Here is a 21,814-nt window from a genome sequence, read left to right as displayed (position 1 = left end):
GAAGAGTTATAAGTGAACATGCATAAGAGAAGAAGCTGTATGTAAACAAGTACAAGAGAAAAAGTTGTACATGAATAAAAATAAGAGAATAAGGTAAATGAGGGAAACACTTGTACTTCAAGAAAATGTTAAAGAGAGAGACCTCTTAACTACCTTCACATTTGAGGCACCAAACCAAACTCTTCGGAACATCCTAAAATAAAAGTAACCCATGAACTTTGTCTCTTTTTTCGGATTACTTTCACGGTCATCTATGTGAAGTAGTTGTTCTACTTGTATTAGTTATTCCACATAAAGTAGTGCTCCATTTATTCTATTTGTTCCATGTGAAGTAGTAATTCACTTCTTTTAGTTGTTCTGCATGAAGTAGTGCTTCACTTGTAATGGTTGTTTTAATTATTTTTTGTACAATGTTATGCTATAAAATATTTTTTTAGATAATAGGTATTAACCAAAATTAAGTATCTATATTTTGGCCCCTGCATAAGAATTCTTACTTAAAAATAAGTTTTATGCATTAATTTAGTGAAAAGTTTTGTTTTGTATTATAACGCGTTGTATTGTAACACCTTGGGTAGTAACGCCTTAGGTAGTAACATGTTACTATTTTGTGTAAGGTGTGATGCCAATATTTTATGTAATATTTGATTGATTATATAATAATATTTTTTCATGTAAAATAAGATTTTCAAGATACAAATAGTAAAAGGAAAGTTAATCTTTTTCATAAAAACATTGATTCCATGTGCTTTATAAATATGAAGCTAATATGAACAATTTTCCTCAATCAGATTCAAAACAAAGCAAAACAAAATTCAGAGCAAAGTCGGTTCTTTTGCAAATCTTTTTAAGCAAGCAAGTTTTTCTTTTTCTTGTAAATTCTTGTTTGATTTTTTTTATTTTTCAAAAAATTGAATTTCTCTTACTTGTTACCCTTTGCATAATTTTTTTTACTTGAAATATGAGAAAAGAACATTTTTCATGCATAGGATGAGCTTTTTTTTATGTATATATATATATGTTCAAGCAAACAAACAAATTGTTTGATTTTAGAGAAAAGCAAAGTGCAAGAATTATTTATATTTCCAAATAGAATTATCATGATAAGCAAGCGAAGGAAAAAAAATTCTTGAAATAGGTATTTGTATCAAGTCTCAATACCTATAATTTATGATTTATAACTAAAAGCAAAAGTGCAAAAGAAGATTTTGAGAAACAATGATTTTTTTTTTTTTAAACTTAGACATAGTAAATTTTTTTAAAAAAATTAATTTAGCTTTTTTTTTAAATATTAAGCTAGCAGCATGCTGCAAGCTTTTTTTTGTTTATTTCAAGCTTCTTTAAGTGGGGCTTGCGGGACATGCTGCGAGTTCTATTTTTATTTTGACTTTTCTTAAAAAATATTGCATCTTTCTTTCTTTTTTATATTGTAATTTTTCTTTGTTATTATTATTAATTAATTAGTTAATTTTTTAAATAGTAATAATAATAAAATCTATAAGTTTGATAAATTTTGTTGTTTTACTTTGTTGGTGTTTTATGGTTTCTTCTTTTTTTCTTGCTTAATAAATAAATAAATAAAATTATTATAAATATGCATATTTATCTTTTTTTTCCGTGATCATGTTTGTAGGCTTCTTTTTTCATCTTTCTCTATGCCTCGGATGCGTTTCCCTCCAAAAATCCATTATGGTGAGCTTGGAAGGGCTGCAACAAGGAAAAAGACCATTGCCCATAAAAGGAAGAATAATGATTCTAAAGTAATTCCTCCCCAGAAGATTAGAATAGGAAAGAATGGTGAAGTTTCTCTTATCTTTGAAAATTGGAAAGATGAAATTATTAGAGAAAGGGGAGCATATTGTTTTTGGGAAGAAGTCCATGCTGGACAGGTTGACGAACATCCTTCTGAACCTATTGGATATGATTGGAATTGTCTATACTTAGAAGCCCTTCTTTATAAAAGAAATGGTATTCCAGGATTATCAATTCTGAAGTTCAAGTTTGAGCGTGGTGAGTTTTTACTTTCTGCTACTAAGTTAAGCTCCAATTCTAAATTTGTTCATGGTTGAGATGAGTGGGTAAATAAGGTGTTGAAGAATTCTACTTATGTTAAACTTTTCTAATCTGCTAGGATACTTGATGTTATACATGTCACTTTCAAGCTCAATATTCATAGAGAAAAAAGGACGGATATATGGCGTGTTATTCTTGCAAGATGGAGCAATTTTTCTCATACCATGATTACAACATGGAAAGAATTTACCTTCACTTTGGAAGATATGTGTGTTCTTTTGGAACTTCCTTGTATGGGGAAGCATGATTTTCACTCTATTAAGCTTTCTGAATAAAAGGTATGTATTAAAAACTTTTTCTTTGATCTACTCAAGTGTTTGAGTAAAACTTCAAAGATTGCACGATTCTCTAATTGGATATGAATCTTTTATAAAAAAGTTCAATGTTGAGGGAATTGAAATCTGTCCTCTTAAGTACCCAAACCATGAGCACAAATTAGTGGCTTTAATAATCTATTGGTTGGCACGACACATGCTCCTAGAGTGTCCAGATGATGGTATCTCTTCGACAGTTGTTCCTTTAGCTATAAAAATTATCAAGGGAGTATGTTTTCCTTTTACTTCACTGTATTTAGGATCACTATGTAAAAGACGTGACTTATACCAACTCAAAACCATCGAGTCAACTAGGCGTTATAAAGTTTTGACTTATGTAGATGCTTCTTTCATTCAAGGGTGCTTATGAGAAAGGTTTAGTACTTATACTTTTGTGCCCAATGCATATCCTTTTGCATCTTTTTCCGTAAATAACCATTCATCCAGGAACAATTATAGAGCTTGGACGTGGCATGATCAACTACAGAGGGGTAATGTTCTTGAAGTGATGGATGTGACCAAAGAATTTAATCCCAGACCTTATGTACAGCCTATAAAGAGATTTGGTGATCTTGAAATTTATTATGACCACCATCTTCTACAACCTGAAAGAATGAGCTTACGAGGTATTAACTTTTGTATATAGGTTCATAGTTCCCAATTGCCTTCTATGATTAAAAGTTCTAGTTCTGATGGAGATAGAGATTTTCTTTCTGTCGAGGAGTATTCTTCTTATAGAGTGGCACGTCAATTTGGATTTGACCAACCAACTTTGCCTGACTCTTCTTCATCTATCAATTTTTCTTCTTGTGTTTCTTCATTTCTCATGGCAGGACTTTAACTTAGTTTAGATAAACTTAAGAGTTGTACCGTCTCAACTTTTGATAGATTTGATATCCACACTTTTGGATGGTTTGCTTATTAGAGAGAGTGTATTAAAAAATGGAGATCTATTATTGTGCCATGAACTAATCCCAAGGCTCGTCTCTACACTCCTCATGTAAGTAACATTGATGTATCCTTACGCTTGATTCCTCTTCAAATGAAGAAAAATATAACTACAGAAGAAGATTCTGCTTCTCATGCTCCTACTCATAAAACAAAAGATAAGCATGCTTATTGAAAAGTAAGTTCTTCTTTTGTTTCTTTTTCTACATTTTTTCATTTTCTCATTTTATTTGTTTTTTTCCAAGGAGAATCAATTATAAGAGTAGAACTTAATTTAGTTGAAGAGAAAAAAACCTCTAAAATAGAGACTGAGGGGGAATCATGTGACTCTAAGCATGGTGATGAATCTAATGATTAAGTTGAAGTTGAAAGTGAGCTAGCCCTTTTGATGATTTCATTGATTTGGATGTTTTATTTCTTTCTCATGTTCAGAGCTTCACTATGAACCAGGTATAAACATATTACTATGTTACTCCAAATGATGTTGTTCCTTTTTAAAAAAAAAAATTAAAATCATTCTTATTCCCCATGTTGTTCAAGATGAGGTTGTTCCTGACATTGAGGTTATTCCTGCTGTTGAAGTTATCCTTGAAGCTACTCTAAATGTTGAGGTTATTCATGATGTTGGAGTTGATATTGATGATGCTAAAGCTACTCCAATTAATCCTCGTATTTCTTGCTCCCCAGTGCCAAAACACAAAGATGCTAGTAGTGCTTCTAGTACTCAAGTAGCACACACTAAACAGAGTGGTAGGAAAGTTGAACCTCCATGGTTTTCAAATTTTTTTGGAGTATGTGGAATACTTGGAGCATGTTTTTAGTATACAGGGAGAGTTTTGGAGTACCTCATTTGTAAAGAACGTAGACTTCATTTGCTTTAATGATGAAAATGCTGGGTAGAGCTTTAGCCATATCCTATGCTCCATTAATAAGTACTTCATTCGATGATGCTTGTAATGTTGGATTCAAGCTTAAGTACCTCAGTGATTGTAGATCTAAAGCCAAGGTTTTTCTCACAAGTCTTCTTTGGAAAATGAGTTAGAAGACATTGCAGAGAAGATAGCTTCACTGAAAAAGCATGAAGTTGAAGTAGAGAACAATTAGATGTATTTGTCAATAATAACTTTTCTCTATGAAATATGTAATTGGCTAGTCCTTTGCTTTTTTTTTTTAGCCAGTACTTTGCTATTGGTATATTATTTTTCTTTTTCTTTTGCAATAATAATAATATTATACGGATGTTGCAAACTTATTCACATTTCTTATTATTGTATGTGACCAAAGGGTAACTTTCAACTTTTCATCAAGGAGATTAACTTTACTTGACGTGAAGAAATTAATTCATCCCTTTAAATAAATAAGCGTAAGGATTACGGCCAATTTATGAGTAATAAGTTAGGACTAAAGATGAACGATAAAGCTTGCTGCTAATAACATAATATCATTACAGCTAAATTATGAGTAATAAAGTTAGTGACAGAAACATGAATGATAAATTATGGTCAAAGAATGAGTAGGAAAACTTGCGACCAATAATATAATATAATTGCAGCCAACATATAAGTGATAAAGTTAGCAGCTAAAATATTACTAGTGAAACACAGCCAATATAAAAATGGTGAAATTACGACTAGAATGCTTTTCATTTAAATGCTCAAGATGATGAAGAATCAAATCATGTATTTTGCATCTAACAAATAATGGAGTGGGAATCTCATACATGATATTTCTTTATATATTGAAAATTGATTAGAGTAATGATGGCGTTGTTCTTAGGATTTATCAAATTGCAATATCTGCTCTCATTTGCCTCATGAACAATAAATGGTCTTTCCTATTTTAGGTTGAATTTAGAAGCTAGGGTTTCTCTTCTAATATGCTCAGTTGCACGTAGTACTAGATCACCCTCTTCAAAATTCCTTCTCTTCATTAGCTTGTCATAAGCTCTACTCAACCTCCTTTGATAGACTAATAAGTTCTTCTTTACTTTATCTCTTCTTTCCTCTAGTGCTTCCAACTTTAACATCCGTAAAGTATCATTATCAAGTTTAGTGTCTAAGGCTAATCTTATGATGGAACTAGAATTTTTACAGGTAGTATAGCCTTTGTCCCATATACTAGTGAACAAAAGTTACCTTCGTAGGGCCACACTTGGAAACCTTATATGCCCATAATGTTACTAGAAGTGAGTTATGCCACATCTTTGGTTTTTCATGCACCATTCTACTAAGCACTTTGAGTAAAGTATTATTTGTAGCTTCCACTTGACCATTTCCTTTCGAGTAATAAGAAGTGGACTTCACATGATCCACATCGTAAAGGGCAAGTAATTCCCTTACATTAGCATTAATAAATGGAGTACTATTATCTGAAAGAATATGTCTAGGTATGCCAAACCTGCAAATGATGATTTCCTTGATGAAATTTACTACTGTCGGACCAGTCACACTCTTCAAAGAAATAACTTTCACTCATTTAATAAAGCACTTTGTTGTTGTTAGTATCCAAGTATATCTTTTAGAAGGAGGATTGATCGGTCCAATCAAATTAAATGCCCAAGTATGGAAATGCTTGATGCTATGAAGTTGTACAACCGAAGCATGTATAGCATTCCCGTAAATCTAAAGTGGATAACACTTCCTTGCATAATTCATTGCATTTATTTTCATAGTAGGCTAATAATACCTAAAATCCAAAAGCTTCAGATAAAGCTTCCTTCCACCTTCATGATCTCCATTACTACTTGCATGCACTTCTTCCAATGGATTGACATTAATTGGGGAAACACATTTCAATGGTGTTCTTACAAATAAGAGTTTGAACAAGTGATTTCCTTTGAGGAAAAAATGTTGAGCTCTTCTCTTGAGTTGTCTTACATCTTTAAAGTTAACTGGTAAAATTCCATTTTGGAGAAAATCAATATAAATCCTTCGCCAATCACCAGCACTTCCCATAAATGGCATTCTTGTATAGTTGGTGGTTCAGAACATCTAGTGCAAGCCTTTTGAAGCTGTAAAGCATCTTTAGACATAGATGGCCAAAAATATCCTATTTTTTGGAGTAAGCGATGTAAAGGTGGTCCTTATTCCCTACACCATTGTTCATGGGCTATTTTCAATCTTTCTTTTACCTTTTCCTTGGAAACACATCTTGCTAGAACTCCATTAAAGTGTACCGTGAATCAAAATGTAATGTTTCAAGCGTGGAATAACAGTAAACCTGAATTAAGCAGCTCTTCTATGATAAGTTTTCGCAAATCCTTTTCCTCATAAATTGAAGGCTGTAATATTTCACTAGATGGACATGGGATAGTCCTTTTGAGTACAACTACAGGAATATTTCGTTCTTTCTTCAGAATATGGATTTTAGAGGCCAAGGTGGCAAGTGCATTTCCATAACAGTTCATTATTCTTAGAGTATGTTCACAGCTCACCACTTGAAATTTCTCTAATAGAGACTAAACAAGAGTTCTGAAAGACGCAAGCATAACCTCATTCAAGGAAAACTCACCATTGGTTTGCTTTACAATAAGATTGGAATCTCTATGAATGCAAAGATTGCTTACTCCAATGGTTGTTGCCACATACAACACTAAAGTTAATGCTTCATACTCAGCTTGATTATTTGTGCATGGGAAATCTAGCTTGAAAGCTGGAGAGATATGTTTTCTACTTGACTCTAAGGAGTTTAACTTTAAACCTAGAATCAAGGAGTTCCCATCTTTACTTGACGCTTCCAAGATATGAATATATTTTTCCTCCAAAGAGATGTGACTTCTACTCAAATGAGAGATAGTTAATGTAGAACTTTGTATCAAGGAGTTATCTTCTGTACCTAGTGGAATGAGGAATTATTCCGACACCTTCTTCAAAACTGTTTGAAGAACCATCAAAGTATAAATCCTTCTCATTTTTTTCTATACTCATTGAACATACCTCTTCATGTAATTCAACAAGAATGACATCAGAAATAACTTCTTTAAGCCGAGATGGAAAATATGCTAACAAATCTGAAAGAGCTTGAGACTTGATAGCTTTTGGCTGAACAATTGTAGACACTAAATTAAAAATATAATGAACAAAAAATGATGGAAAGAAAGGGAGAGAGGTACGACTGGCAGGGTGCGGACGCACCCTGCCGGGCACCTCTCTNAAGATTGGTGGCGACTCCTAGTTTAATTTTTTAGTGAGTTTTCACAGTTCATCGTATAGCGGTCGGGTTCCCGGACCCGCACGTTACGACAACAATCAATATATCAAATTCTCCCAATAAAAGAAGCCACTTTTCTATTCTTCTAGATAAAGTTGGCTCAAAGAAGAAGAACTTGATGAGATCTGACTTTGTCACGATTATGAGCTTATGAGGTAATAAATATTACCAAAGTTTCTGAATTGTGTACATCAAAGCAGGACAATCCTTCTCCATAGGTGGATAATTCAACTCACTTTTGTGTCATCATCTACTAAGGTAATACACAGGTATTAATATTAGGAAGAGGAAAGTCATATTTTGGGCATGCCTTGTTCAAATCTCTGAAATCTACATACACTATAATTGTTCCATTATTTTTTTTCACAAGAATTACAACTTCTAGCCAAATAGAATAATGTATGGGTTTGATGAATTCAACCTCGAGAAGTTTGTTAATCTTCTCTTTTATCTAGCTCTCTATCACATGGTGGAATACACGAGCATGTTACTTCACTGACTTACTTCGTGGAGAAATGTGTAACTCGTGAGTAATGAGATTCTCAACTAATCCAAGCATCTACTCATAAGTCCAAGCAAACACATCTTGGAATTCTCTCAATAACTCAATTAGCGCAACTCTTTGCTCACTAGAAAGACTCTTGCTTATGAAAAGTGGCTTAGTTGTTGTTCCTCCTTTCGCCATATTTATTTCTACCAACTCATCACCTTGAAGCTTGGGTTGATCTTGGAACTGTTCCTCCGTGGTTAATACTTTTTGTAACGTTTTCCTTTTCTGTTTCCACTTGAGAACATAATTATGATGTATTTGGTGGCTTCCAAAGTTTAGGGTTAGGAGAAGATGTTTCCCCAAACCTTGACTCCCATCATACGTAATACATAATTTTTTCATCTTCACTTACATAGAAGGTTACCCCATTAGATGTCTTTTTTTAAATTACTTCCCTATATGTAGAAGTGTTTCCTCTTCTTCTCTTCCCACCTTGTTTCTTCTTTTTGCCACTGTTCTCTGCCTTATTCCCACCATATTCTTCCTATCGTGGGAGTAGAACACTCACAAGTTTTAGCAATGGTTGTTTATCCATCTTTTGTTGGATCCTTAAAGAAAGAAGCCTCTGTATAACTCACCTCATTCGATTCAAACAAAGCTTTAATGGCTGGAATGAAACTCTCCTTCCATTTCCAATATTCCTTAATATATTAATGGCTTGAGGAAGGAATGATATTATGCATGTGCAGGAATTTTCTTCCAATTATAGCATGATAAGCCACATTTGCATCAACAACATGGAAACATATCTGATCCTGAATTGACCCCGTCTTTAAGTTCACTATCACTTGTCCCAAAGTCATAATTTCCTTATTATCAAAGGAAGTGATAGCCATAGGTCGATGTAAACTCTTCAAATCTATGTTTACAACCTTCAAAATGGATAGAGGTATAAGATTCCCAAAGGAACCATCATCAATGAATATTCTTCTAATAGGATATCCATTGATGGTGCTTTCCACATAGAGAGGTTTATGATAAGGATGGGGTGTACACATGTTTGCCTTTGTAAACACTAGCATTCTGGTACGTACTAGCCATCTTTTCTATAAGTCGTCCTACTAAGTTACACTACTCATATTGTTCTCTAGTTATCTAAAATAGTGATATAGCTAATTCTTTCCTTGCTTCTTCTAAAAACCCATGCTAGTCAAAGAAATGCCTGAAGTTAGGTGTTTTCATCAGTGAATTAGTGATCAAAAAGTAACCATAGTAGCTTTACTTGTATCATTGAACTAGGTGTTTGAAGAAGAAGGGTTATCATGGTTAGCATGAATTATTGCACTTACTTGCCCTCGAGGATTTGGATGAACGAGAAGAGGGTTATTCTGGAATCTGTTATTTTTAATTAATACCTTTCTTGTTTACACTCGTCAATTGAACATTCTCTAAAGATTTCTGCATTCAACAAGTGGATGACTGTTGTTCAATTTTTTACCCATGCAAGTATACATATCGCAAATAGAGATAAGTAGAGTGTTGATCCCATAAAGAATTGAATTAATCCTTACTGTTAACTACTAAAATTAACACACTCTAATTTTATCTAAACAATTAAAATGAAAAAGAAAAATTGAAACTAATAAACTAATATTTAAAACTAATACATCAACCAAATTATTTTTAGTGATTACTAGACCTAAGATTATGATATCATTCAGTACTTCATTTGATTATTGTCTCTCTCTCTTAACTCAGTTTAATGGATTAAGTTGCTAACCTAGAGTTCTAAATTATTTACAAGTTTTTGTCAAGTTTCTCATAAAAATAGCTCTCCCAATTAATTTACTATATGTCTATACAAATTACATTGAAAAAATATTCATTAAGTTTGTGCTCTAATTTTGACTACGTATGACTTATAAGTGTATGTCTATCTTATATGCAAATAAAATCACTTAATCAACTAAGTGCATTCGATCATATGCTATTCTATTATAGGTTTACCTAAATCTTCTTCGTCAAGGTTTAACCTAGGTTTCCAATTTAATCTAATTAGTGGCCAGTCAACTAGAAGCATTAAGAACAGTATAACATAAACAACTTAAATCCATCAAATATAAGTAAAAGAGAGATAAATAATTTAGATTACATATTGAGCTCAATCATAATCTTAGATTAATAAATTAGTTCCGCATCAAGTTACACATCATCCTTGAATAAAGTTTAAACATTAAAAACAAAACAAGTAGAAAGGAGAATAACAGAAAGATAGAAAAACTCAAGAATTGCATTTTTGATCTTCAAATCTCCTTGGATCCTTCAAATTCTTCTTAGTTTTAATGACTCTACGGTTTGACTCTCAGCTGTCAATCTGGTGTTTCATTTTTTTTTCCTCTCTAAAAGTCTTCTGAAAGGTTTTTTTTATAGGGCTTTAAACTTAGGCTAAGTTGGGTGAAGAAAGAAGTCAATTCCAATCAAGATTTCCTCATCCAACTAAGTGGGTCGTAGCTTTGCCTAATTAATTAATAAAAATCGTAATTACTCTAGGATTACTGTATTGCATCAATTCCAACAAGATTTTTGACAATTTTTCAAGCTGAACTAGGTGAAGTAGTAAACATAAAGGTTGTAGCTTTTTCTCGTATCTTTCTAATGGTCTAAGAATCATCTCATTTGAACTTTTGTAAAGAGAGTTATAATCGAAATACTGAAATATATGCAGTGAAAATTTACACATCAAAATTGCTCTATTTTTTCTACTAAAATTCTTTTTTCATCAAATACCTATAAAAGCACAAATAAATCAATAACAACCTATCTTAACCACATTAACACCAAATTAAGTATAAAATTAACTAGGATTAGATTGACTTACCTAAATTAACTACTTTAAAATAATTAAATAAAATCTACTAAATTTTTATGTATTACTACAAGAACTAAGCTAAATTACTATTAAATTAAGCTCAAATAACTCTAAATCATAGAGTTATCAATGACCAACTACTTGATGATAATCACAGTACATTGGGTTAGCTTTCTCCTTCGCTGTTGATGGTCGTGGAGTGTAAGGTAAATTTATCTGTTCATCCTTAACCCATTCTTGGAGAAGAGCTCTCACTCTATCTAGAAGTATTGAGAATGGTGGAGAAGAGTCATTCTCCCCATCTAGCCTTCTCTTTGGGATAGCTCTTCTAGGACGTAAATTTACTCGAACTAGATCCATTCTTTCTCTACCTCTTCCTTAGATATCATTCATCTTTTTGGCTTTCCTTCTATTGAAGCAAGTGAATCCTTTTTGTCTAAGAACCATATTATCAGTCCTTCGCGCAACTTCTACCAAAGTAACAAAGGTTGGAAGAGGTAGATTCTCCAAATATAGTCTATACTCATCAAACAGTCCTTGAATGCATGCTTTTACCAACTCCTTCTCATCATGAAATTCTTGTATGTCTAATCTTTTTCTAAAGCATTGGATGGACTTCATGAGGTCTTTTTAAAATTTTTGAAACTCTCTTCCAAGATCAACGAGAGTAACTTTCTCTTGACTAGAGAAAATTTTTTTCTCAAACATCTTACACTTTTGATTCCAAGACGCAACAGAACCAAGAGTGAGGTTAACATACCATATATAAGCCTTTTCTGTGATAGATTTGGAGAACTTTTTCAACTTCAAGTCATCATCAAATCCAGCAACTCCAAGAGTCTCCACAAACTTCATGACATGTTCCCTTGCATCTCTAGTTTTTTCCATTGAATTGTTTGAACTTGGGGCTAGTATAGTCCTTAGGTATGGTTTTGCAACTACACCAGCCGAGTAGGGCAACTTGAGATCAAACTCAGAAAAATGCAAGCTTTTATTCTTCTGATCTAAAAGCCTTTAGAGTTCTTTCATTGTCACAAATCTTTAAGTAGGAGCAGGTGGGATTATTGCAATAGAGGTAGTTGATAGGGTAACTGTAACAGTGGAGTTGGTTGGATTAGGGTTTTCAGCAACTACTATATTAGTTGCACTTTCTCCAATTCCCCCATTCCCCTTAGTGTTTATAACTAGAGGAGTAACTTTGTTAGGTGCACTCTCATTAAGGTGCACAAGTTGGGCTTGAAAAGTGGTGGCAATAGAGACCGCGAGTTGGGATATAGTCTCCATCATTCACCTATTATTATCCTCTAATGTTTGCATCCTCTTATGAGAAGCTTAGATCATTCTCATCAGATCCTAATGTAGGAGGGAATAAGAGTATCTTGGTTGTCAGTGGAACTCTCCATCTTTTCTAATAACGCAAAATTGTAGTAGTAAAAGTCTTAATTAATGTAATCATTCCTCCCTAGTGGAGTTTCCAAAATGTAAAAAGGTTCTTGTGATAGGAAGAGGATGCGTTGCAAACAAGTAAGGGATGTACTAGAGTTGGCGAAGAGGAAGATCACAGTATTTCCTGAAGTATTGAGTGTCGTGGCAAGTGGAAAAAAACAAGAAGAGAATAAGTAAACAATGTATAAAAAGGCTAGAGAGAGAAGCTCTAAGTGAGAGTACAGTAGTTTCGAAAAGTGAAAGTCCTCTCAATGAATTGTAAAGGCTATATGTATAGTGTCAAAAGTAATGGTTATAAGAAAAGACTGTAATGCACATAATGAATGATATTATTAAGGAGAGTTTTAATATTAAGTAACTGTTACTGAGAATTAATGTCGAGTAACATTTACAAACCCATTATGTGACTGTTGAAGTAATTAGATGTAATAAGACTTGTTCTCGAGTAGAAGCTAATAAATAAAAGTTGTACATGAACAGGTACGAGAGAAGAAGTTGCATGTGAATAGGTATAAGAGAAGAAACTATACATGAACAAGTACAAGAGAATAAGGTAAATGAGGGAAACACTTGTACTTCAGGAAAAGGTTAAGAGAGAAACCTCTTAACTATCTACACAATTGAGCCACCAAGCCAAACTCTCCAGAATATCCCAATATGAAAGTAACCCATGAACTCTGCCATTTATTTCGAATTACTTTCACTATCATCTGTGTGAAGTGGTTATTATGTGCGAAATAGTTATTCCACTTGTATTAGTTGTTCCACATGGAGTAGTGCTCAACTTATTTTAGTTGTTCCACATGAAGTAGTAATTCAATTCTTGTAGTTGTTTTACGTGAAGTAGTGATTCACTTGTAATGGTTATTCTCATTATTCTCTGTATAATATTATGTTATAAAATAATTCTTTGGATAGTAGGTGTTAATCAAAATCAAGTATCTACACAATTTTTGTGATTTTAATTTTTCTCATTTATCATTTTGTAATTTTTTCCTAATTAACATATTGAATATCTTTTTTTTTCAATAATCAATTTGTATTTGTTCTTATAAGAAATTATGCTATTAATTTTACTCAATAAAATATCAAAAAATATCTTTAAGCATGATCAAATAGATTACTTTTGAATTAAACATATTTTGGTAAATTTATTGAGTAAAATTAACAACCTAACTTGATATCTTGTGGAACAGAAATTATCTATAATCTATTAATTGACAAAAAATCCACGAACTATAAATTAAAAAAAGGTCATACAAAAAAATTTGAAAGAATGATGATAGAGTTTACCATATTAAAATAAGTTACAAGCTCATTTGACTTAAAAATATACATAGTGTTTGAGTTGATGGACAAGATTTCTAAATGAAAAAAAAAAAAAACAAATCCTAGTGTTTTGTATAAAATTTCCAAATTTATTAATTGTTGTTATATCAAATAGTCTTCTTCTTCTCCATACTATTGCGTTTTGTCTCCTAATTTTCAATGTCTAAAATAATAAATAAAAATATAAAACATATTTTCTTCGGAATTATCAACATCTAAAGGTTACAAATTGTTTTTTATTTCCATTCTTATTGTTTTTATCTCTTTTTAGTTAGTTTGGTTAAAAGACAACGGAGCACATTCCCTAGCGTCGATTTCTTAGTGAAGAGTTGTGTTGGGAAGCAACGGAGTCCACTGCCCTCGATTTAAGCAAAAAAAAGGCTGACATGATGCATGCCATCGATGTACGAACCATGCCACTCCTCAACTACATCTGGTTGTTTAGTTGGGCTTGTCTTTAATATTTTTTTTTTTTAAAAAACATTTTTAGAGCTAATTTTGTACTAATTAATTATATAATCTTTGGATGTAACTATATTTCCACAAGAACAATAAGCCACTTTAAAAAAAGAAGATCAAGATAGACCAGCACTGATAAACGGTTAATTGCGTAATCACAGCCGTTCATCATAAAGTCACATCTGCTCAACAATCAACATGCTTTTAAAGACAAAATGCATCTAGTCAAGTGTCGGAAAAATTAGGATCCCACTGTTTGTCCAAAATGAGAACACCCAACACTTTTTCCTTTTCCTTTTGCGGACATGACATGGAGTTCACAAAAGAGTCGGTGCGCTTACAAGGTTGAGGGCGCTCGTTATATTTTATGTATTGGCAAATTACGATCATGTCCCTTGCTCTATTTTCATTTTAAACAATAGCATACACCTTGTGCCATGCATGATTCCAAATGATTGATAAAATAATTAAATAAATAAGAAAACAAAAGTAGTAGAAAATATAGCACTTATAATTTTAATATGTCAATAAAGAAATATATATATAAAGTGAGAATCAAGCCAAGAAAATATTTCTCTTGATTTTGTGTTGTATAGGAAAAGTGAGTGTAGTCTTAGCTTAATACAATGCTAAAAACTTAATAATTACGAATACAAAATAATTACAATGTTCAATTATGAGGAACAAAAGGGTGTGTAAGTCAATAGAATTACTCTGCTAATTTATAAGTCAAATTTATATGCAAAGAAGTCTCCATAGGGGCATTTCAAATGTTATAATTGAAACTTTAGAAAGCTAATATCTCCTATAAATAGCATTATTTACACAACAAAGTAATCTTTCAGCCAAGTTAAGTCAATTCTGGGCTTAGGAATGTTGCTCAAACCGGCCTAGAGAAGTTGGGCTTTGCGTATTTCAAGACATTGCTTGGTACACAAACTAATTTATTAATTAATTACCTAATTTCTTCAACATTTAATAAAAAAACTTAATGAATATATAAAAAAATAATGCTATTTTTTCAAAACTTCTAGATATATATAGTAGAAATAACAAGATTAAATGATGTCATAATACTGTTAAAGATTATATATTATAAAGAAGATAACAATTATAAAAGGTAAACATAGTACTTATAAAAATTAGAAATTGATTTAATTAACTAAATTATATGACAATTAGTATTGTTTTTTTTATTAACCCTTGCCACAGGAGGTCATTTTACTACCTTTGCCCTGATTAGTACATAGTTTCTCTGTATAAAAAAAAAAAAAAAACCTTTGCCCTGTTTTCTTGCCTCAAGTTTGCTCAGATGAAAGAAGAATCCGCATGATCTCATCTTCAAACGTAATCAGCACCGTTTGATTTGCATCAACAAAACTAATCCAACGGTTTAAGAAGCATTTGTACGAGGCCAACGTTCAAAGAAAAAAAAAAAAGGTCTTAGTAACATAGTTTCCTATTGTTTAAAAAAAAAAAAAATTGTTGTTTAAGTAATTTTTTTTCTTCTCTCTTCTCTATCTTTTCCCGACCTCGAACCGAAAAAGCAAAAAGGTTCGTTTTATTATTTTTGGCTTTGATGATCCAAACAGAAGCCTAATATTTTTTTGTTTTTTCTTTTCTTCGTTCTTCGTTTTCTTCTTAAAAACTCTCTCCTTCCCTCTATCTCTCACTCTGTTCACTCTCCGTCCGTACACTCTGCCGAGAAAACCCCATAAAATCCTTGACAAAAAGAAGGATAAAAGTGAAGTTGCAGGGCATTTAGATATATTTTTCAAGTTTGTCAAGAAAAAAGCCCGGAAATTTAATTAAAAAGTGGAAAAGGAAACCCAAAAAGAAATCTTCAAAACAAGAAAAGGAAAAAAAATTTCCCCAGATCTTTTTTTGTTGTTTTCACTGGGCTTTGTCTTCACCACCTAGATCCTTCTTCCTCCATAAGCCCCTTCGACTTAGGTTTTTATCTCTCTTTTAAGCTTTTTTCTTTCCTGGGTTTATGGGTTTTTCTTTGTTTCTTTTCTGGCTGTTTAGTTGCATGCAGGATTAAGGTTTCTCTTACTACTTCGTTTTCTTTTTATTGTTTTTTCAGGTTTTAAAGGGCATATGCATTTGTTCAAGTAACCGACTATTTGTTGGTGGTTTTGGATTCTTGGGTCTGCTTCAAAACGGAGTTTAACGATTGACTTTTAAAGATCAGATTTTTTTTTTAACATTTACTTTTCAAGGAGGATTTTTGGCGGAAGGGGTTTCTGATGGGGAGCCCCGATGAGCCCAACACAAAGGGCATTGATGCCTCGGTGGGTGGGTTGGTTTGGGTCCGACGCAGAAACGGTTCCTGGTGGCCGGGTCGGATTATGGGCCTCGACGAGCTCTCTGAGAGTTGTTTGGTTTCTCCGAGATCCGGTACTCCTGTTAAGCTTCTTGGTCGTGAGGATGCAAGCGTGTGAGTCCATTTCTTTTAATCTTTTAGTTACTTTTTAGATTTTTTTTTGGATTTACTTGCTTGCATTTCTGTTGATGATTAGTTTTTTTTTATGTAAAATTATTTGTTTAGTATTCTTCATAGTTTTGTCATTTTTTGGAACTTTTTTTGATGTTGCTTAATCAATGAAATGATAAAAAATTGGGGAAACACTTGCAGTGAATAAAGGGTCTTTTCTTCTGGTGGTTTTTATATATTTTTTTTGGTTCTATTTGAAGGGTTACCAAAAGATTGCAAACTTGTGGTTTTGACTCAAATGATACACTTTCATGTTTATTTGTGTGGTTTTTGTGGCAATATGTGGTGGAATGTTGAGCATTTGCATTATATTGAAAGCATGCTTGTTTGCTTTGGTGCATTATGCCCGTTCTTTGGGCTGTCAGTGAACTATTTCACTTAACAATTTCTGTCTTTTGAAGAAAATCTTGTTATGGCTGCTTCAAAACTAGAACTTTATGTTTCTTCAGGAAAATTTTTTCCCTTAAACACTGGTGATTTATATTAGGCTGGTAGGAGAATTTGTATTTGATCCTCTAAAAGCCCTTGATAAATGTTGTGCTTTTTGTCTTTCTTCTATTGCCTTGTCTTTTATGTTGTTATAGGGTATAGGCATTGGTTATTGAGCTCTAAAAGTAAATTTCTAAATCAGTCCAGTAGATGAGTGTTTGTTCTGTCATGCATTAGTAGAGCCTGTAACCATTTCTTGTTGCAATTGTCACTTTGTTACTTGAGGACTATGTATCAATCCAGTAGAAAATGACAAAAATATCCAAGGTTTGGATAGATGACTTCTATTTTCATTTTCAGGTTATGATGATTTAGATTCAAGGTTTTACCTTCTGATCCCATGGTGTCCATGTTATTAAGGTTTAAACCATGTCCAATGCTGAATGATTTATGAGTAAAGGACTGTTAGTGCTGTATTTTATTCTTTTTAATTTCTAGGATCATTTGTATTGGAAGATTGAAATACACGAATGACAGGAAGTCTTATGTTCACATAATGGTCACCTTTGAATAGCAAGAATTTACTGCACTTGGCATGTGTTCTTATTACTTGACTTTGTCGACTAAATTTCTTTGCCTTTTCTTGGCTTTAGGGACTGGTATAATCTTGAAAAGTCTAAGAGGGTGAAGGCCTTTCGCTGTGGAGAATATGATGAATGTATTGAGAAAGCAAAGGCTTCGGCAGCAAATTCTAGCAAGAAAGCAGTGAAATATGCTCGAAGAGAAGATGCTATTCTCCATGCTCTTGAGATTGAGAGTGCACGTTTAGGAAAGGATCATCCAGATTATTTCTCTAGAAAAGATAATTCTGGTGGTGACCAGGGTAGTTCGGTCAGAGAATCACCTACCATGTCACATTCTGGGAAAGAAAATGAGGATATGACTGATGAAATGAGTGATACTGAGGATGACTCAGATTCAGCTCCAGAATTATCACAGTCTGGCATATCCTTTGAAGAGCCAAATCATATTAATGGTACTAAGGGGCACTGTGTGCTGGTAAAGAGAAGAAAAACCCCAAATGACTCAGAGGATGATGGAACAGAAGGAATCAAGCGCATGAGAGGCCTTGAGGATCTAGGTATGGGTGTAGGATCAAAAAGGAAAGCCCAGACTGCAGGGGTGCTCGAGTTAGTTCAACAAGATAATGCTTCATTCTATGACCCGAACATGGGCAATTGCGTGTCTAATGGAAGTCCTGTAAATGGTAGCAGAAATCATTCATCATCATTGAAAAGAAAGAGGTCTCAAGTGGCAAATGTTCATGAATTCTTGAAAAGGAAAAATCGTCGGCGACCACTAACCAAGGTTTTGGAGAGTACAGCTATGGTGTCAGTTCCAGTTGTTTGTGATGAAATTCCAAGCTCAAGTGGTTCACCCCTTAGGGGACTCTCTGACAGCAAGGTTTCAGGAATGGATTCCAATGAGTCACGGAGAAGTGTTTCTGCTGTAATTAACAACAACAACAACAACAACAACATCAATAACAACTCAGATAGTACAGGAGTTTCATGTGAGAATGGTGTCTCCTTAAATGCTTCTGAACATGCTGCTGATGCATCCCAAACTAATAATAAGACAAAATACAATGAAATTTCCAGCGTATTAGGGTTAGCTGAGAATGGTTCTTCTGACAAGCTATTTGATGTGCCATTTGTTGGAGAAGATAAACCATCTGCAGGTATTGTGGAATAAACTTTAATATAATATATTGTAGCATTTTCTAATTCGCTGCATCTTTTTTGTGCATAAACATATTCTGCTGCTTCTATAAATTGCTTTTGTATTGCAAGGGCTTTTATGGGGGGTTTTTTGCTGCAACCAATGGATATGGATTATTTGTTTTTTCATGCCTTGTTATTCACCATGTTGATCAATTGTCTGCATAATGTTGGTTTTGTGTGAGGCAACAGCTTGTCATTAGCTGTGCTCGAGCTTGTTTGACTTTCTTCTAAATAAGTCATAACTAATGAACTGCAGCCAATTTCTGGTGATTTGATAACTTGAGGACAGCTATCCTGGCATGAGATGAAATTGATCCTAAAAGAAACAACTAAGGATGGGTACTAAACAAGAGGCCTAACTCTATTAAAACCCAAATACATATTGTAGCATGCTGAGGAATTAGATGACATCGATAAAAAGTTAAACTCTCACTGATGTTAGTGACAAGTTTGGAAATCAGCTAAAATACTCTTCTTATGAGTTCAGGATATAATGATGTGAGATGAATGTTGTAACCATGAGTTTATAATCAATATGTAAATGGATTGGAAGCTGAACACATTGATTTTGATGCTCTTCCACAATCCAAGGGCTGAACTGAAATCTTGCATTGGCTAATAAGGGCATAATCTGGGCCAATAACTTGAATCGTCTCGCTAGTAGTCATTGTTGAATAACAATTTGCCTGGAGACTAAGTCAAACTAGAGGTAAATACAGTGGAATTCCCTTTTTTCCTTCTTTTGTCATGCACCTCTTTTATCAGAATTTATTTCTACTTCAACCAATTCTGTTTGAAATGAGGTTAGTTTAGTATTGGGTCTGCTTGGTTCATGCATTGTGATCTTCTGCTTGTTTGTAGTTTTAAGCACATGGTCTGATGACATATTTAGCTTAAGAAGGTACACATTCTGGTAATGTTTCATTTTGTTGATCTTTCTTGCGAAACCTCTACTTTGTGATACTTAGATGGGTATGCATGCTCTTCTAAAAGCAGATTCCTTTACCTTTTCCTCTCTCATCTTTTGTCAGCTGTAGCATTTTACATTTTTCCCTATTGGTACTAATGAATCATATGATTTTGACAGATTTTTCTCCAATATTTGTATCTTGTTCATCTGAGACGCCTGAAGTTGGTGATTTGGGAAGGCAAGCTGAAACTGAGGTACATAATGAATCTGGTTGTACCAGATCAGTGGCTGCTCATACTAATAGTATCAGCCAGAGGATAGAGAAAGGTACTGCTGAATGGCAGTTAAAAGGAAAGAGGAAATCAAGACAAATAAGTAAAAATCGAAAACACGACTCAAGAAAATATGCTGACATGGATGATGAACCAAATGCTTGTTTGGCAGGTCTAGAGCACTTGGATGGATTTTCTCAGGGTTCTGATCAGAAAGTTGATTGCAATGGTGTTGGTGGGTCAGTTGCTCCATACAATTGCACCTTGCAATCCAAGTCCAAGTCTGTTGTTGAAGAGCAGCTTGATGGGTTCCAGGACTGGAAGGCTATGTCTCGGGAGCCTCGTGCCAGAGGGCCAATAGTGGAGGCAAAAATACTGCCTGATGGTTCTGTGACCCCTCAAAGGTTACTTCCATACCGTCAGTCCCGCTATACTGTTCACTCCAGATATCAGATGACAGATTTTCCAGGAAAACCTTATTCTGCTGATTCATCATTTTATGATGTTAAGATTGAGGTGAAAGCTAACTATCGGCCACAGCATGTTCCATTACTTTCCCTCATGAGTAAACTGAATGGAAAAGCCATAATTGGTCACCCTCTAACTGTTGAGGTTTTGAGTGATGATTACTATGGCAGTTTGACTCGTGAAGCTGCAATGGAGTGCACTGAAATTGGTCCTGTAGTGAAGCGAAATTCAGAAGGTGGGCGAGTTCCTACAAAGCATATGAAACTGCACTCGCGTTTCCTGCCACGAAAATCAGCGAAAGCAAAGAAATCTGGACTATTGTCTAAAAAGATTCGGAAATTGTCTTCATTGACTGGTCAAAAGCTCGGTTTAGCTGACAGGAAACTGGTGGTGGAGAAGCCTAAGGGTCCTGTAATAGCTTGTGTTCCTCTAAAGTTAGTCTTCAGTAGGATAAATGAAGCATTGAATGGCTCAGCACGGCCGACACATGCGCCCTTTAACGTCAAGCAATTCATGAGTAGGTGATCCCTACTATAGTGAATGTGGTTCAGTACTGGGATTTGATTTGATTAGAGAACCTGGTTGCTGGTTCATTTTTAAAAGCCTTGCTGATAGCAACAGCAGCATACAATCTACCCGCAGGTAGAATGAATCCCGTTGTACAATTGAAGTGACATTGGGTTGTTGTAGAAAAGGAAACTGGTAGGAGTATGAAGGATGATGAAGAAGGGCTTCTCTGGCTTTGTATATATGAAAATGTAACATTAGTTGAGGTGTAAAGGAGGTGGGATCTGGTATTAGGTATATCCATGACCTGATATTTGTTTTTTTTTTTTTTAATTCATGAATTCAGGTTGATTCAGGGGGCTAATAACCTAAATTTTGCAGTTGTACCTTTTTTTTTTGGGGGTTTGGGACTTTGACTTGGTAATTTATTCCAAAGCCACTTTCTGTTCAACTCTGTTTTGTTTTTGGAATTCAGATGTTGTTGCTAAATCCAATCCCTTCTTTCCTCCTCAATCAAGTCCTTATGAGGCTTATGTTTCCCAGTTGCTTTGTTTATTTTTTATTTAATTTGAGATGTAGTCCCTTTTTGGGTTGATCATTTCATGGATCAGGCATGGTCTCAAATTCTCAAATCTCAATTATAACTGTCAAAATACATGGCCCTTTTAACAGGAAGAATGTTGCAAAGGGTATAAGAAAATGTATAGCATAAGATCAAATATCGGATCAATTAATTATTTATTCATATTTTAGTTTTAATTTAATTTAATTTAATTTATTTTATTTATCATGCAAAAAGAAAAGTTCTTG

The 21,814-nt window shown here is 33.7% G+C and overlaps 1 protein-coding gene across 1 annotated transcript; it reads left to right on the top strand.

The window, feature by feature from the left end:
* Positions 15,712–21,493, top strand: LOC18596096 (uncharacterized protein At1g51745). Its single transcript, XM_018123860.1, is given in 5 exon segments — positions 15,712–16,090; positions 16,224–16,577; positions 17,717–18,804; positions 19,935–20,986; positions 20,988–21,493. Coding segments are annotated over 4 exon segments (2,358 nt in total). The 5' UTR covers positions 15,712–16,090; positions 16,224–16,386; the 3' UTR covers positions 21,015–21,493.

Source organism: Theobroma cacao, chromosome 6, assembly GCF_000208745.1.
Source record: "Theobroma cacao cultivar B97-61/B2 chromosome 6, Criollo_cocoa_genome_V2, whole genome shotgun sequence".
Lineage (NCBI taxonomy): Eukaryota > Viridiplantae > Streptophyta > Magnoliopsida > Malvales > Malvaceae > Theobroma > Theobroma cacao.
This window is presented reverse-complemented; position numbering and strand designations above follow the sequence as displayed.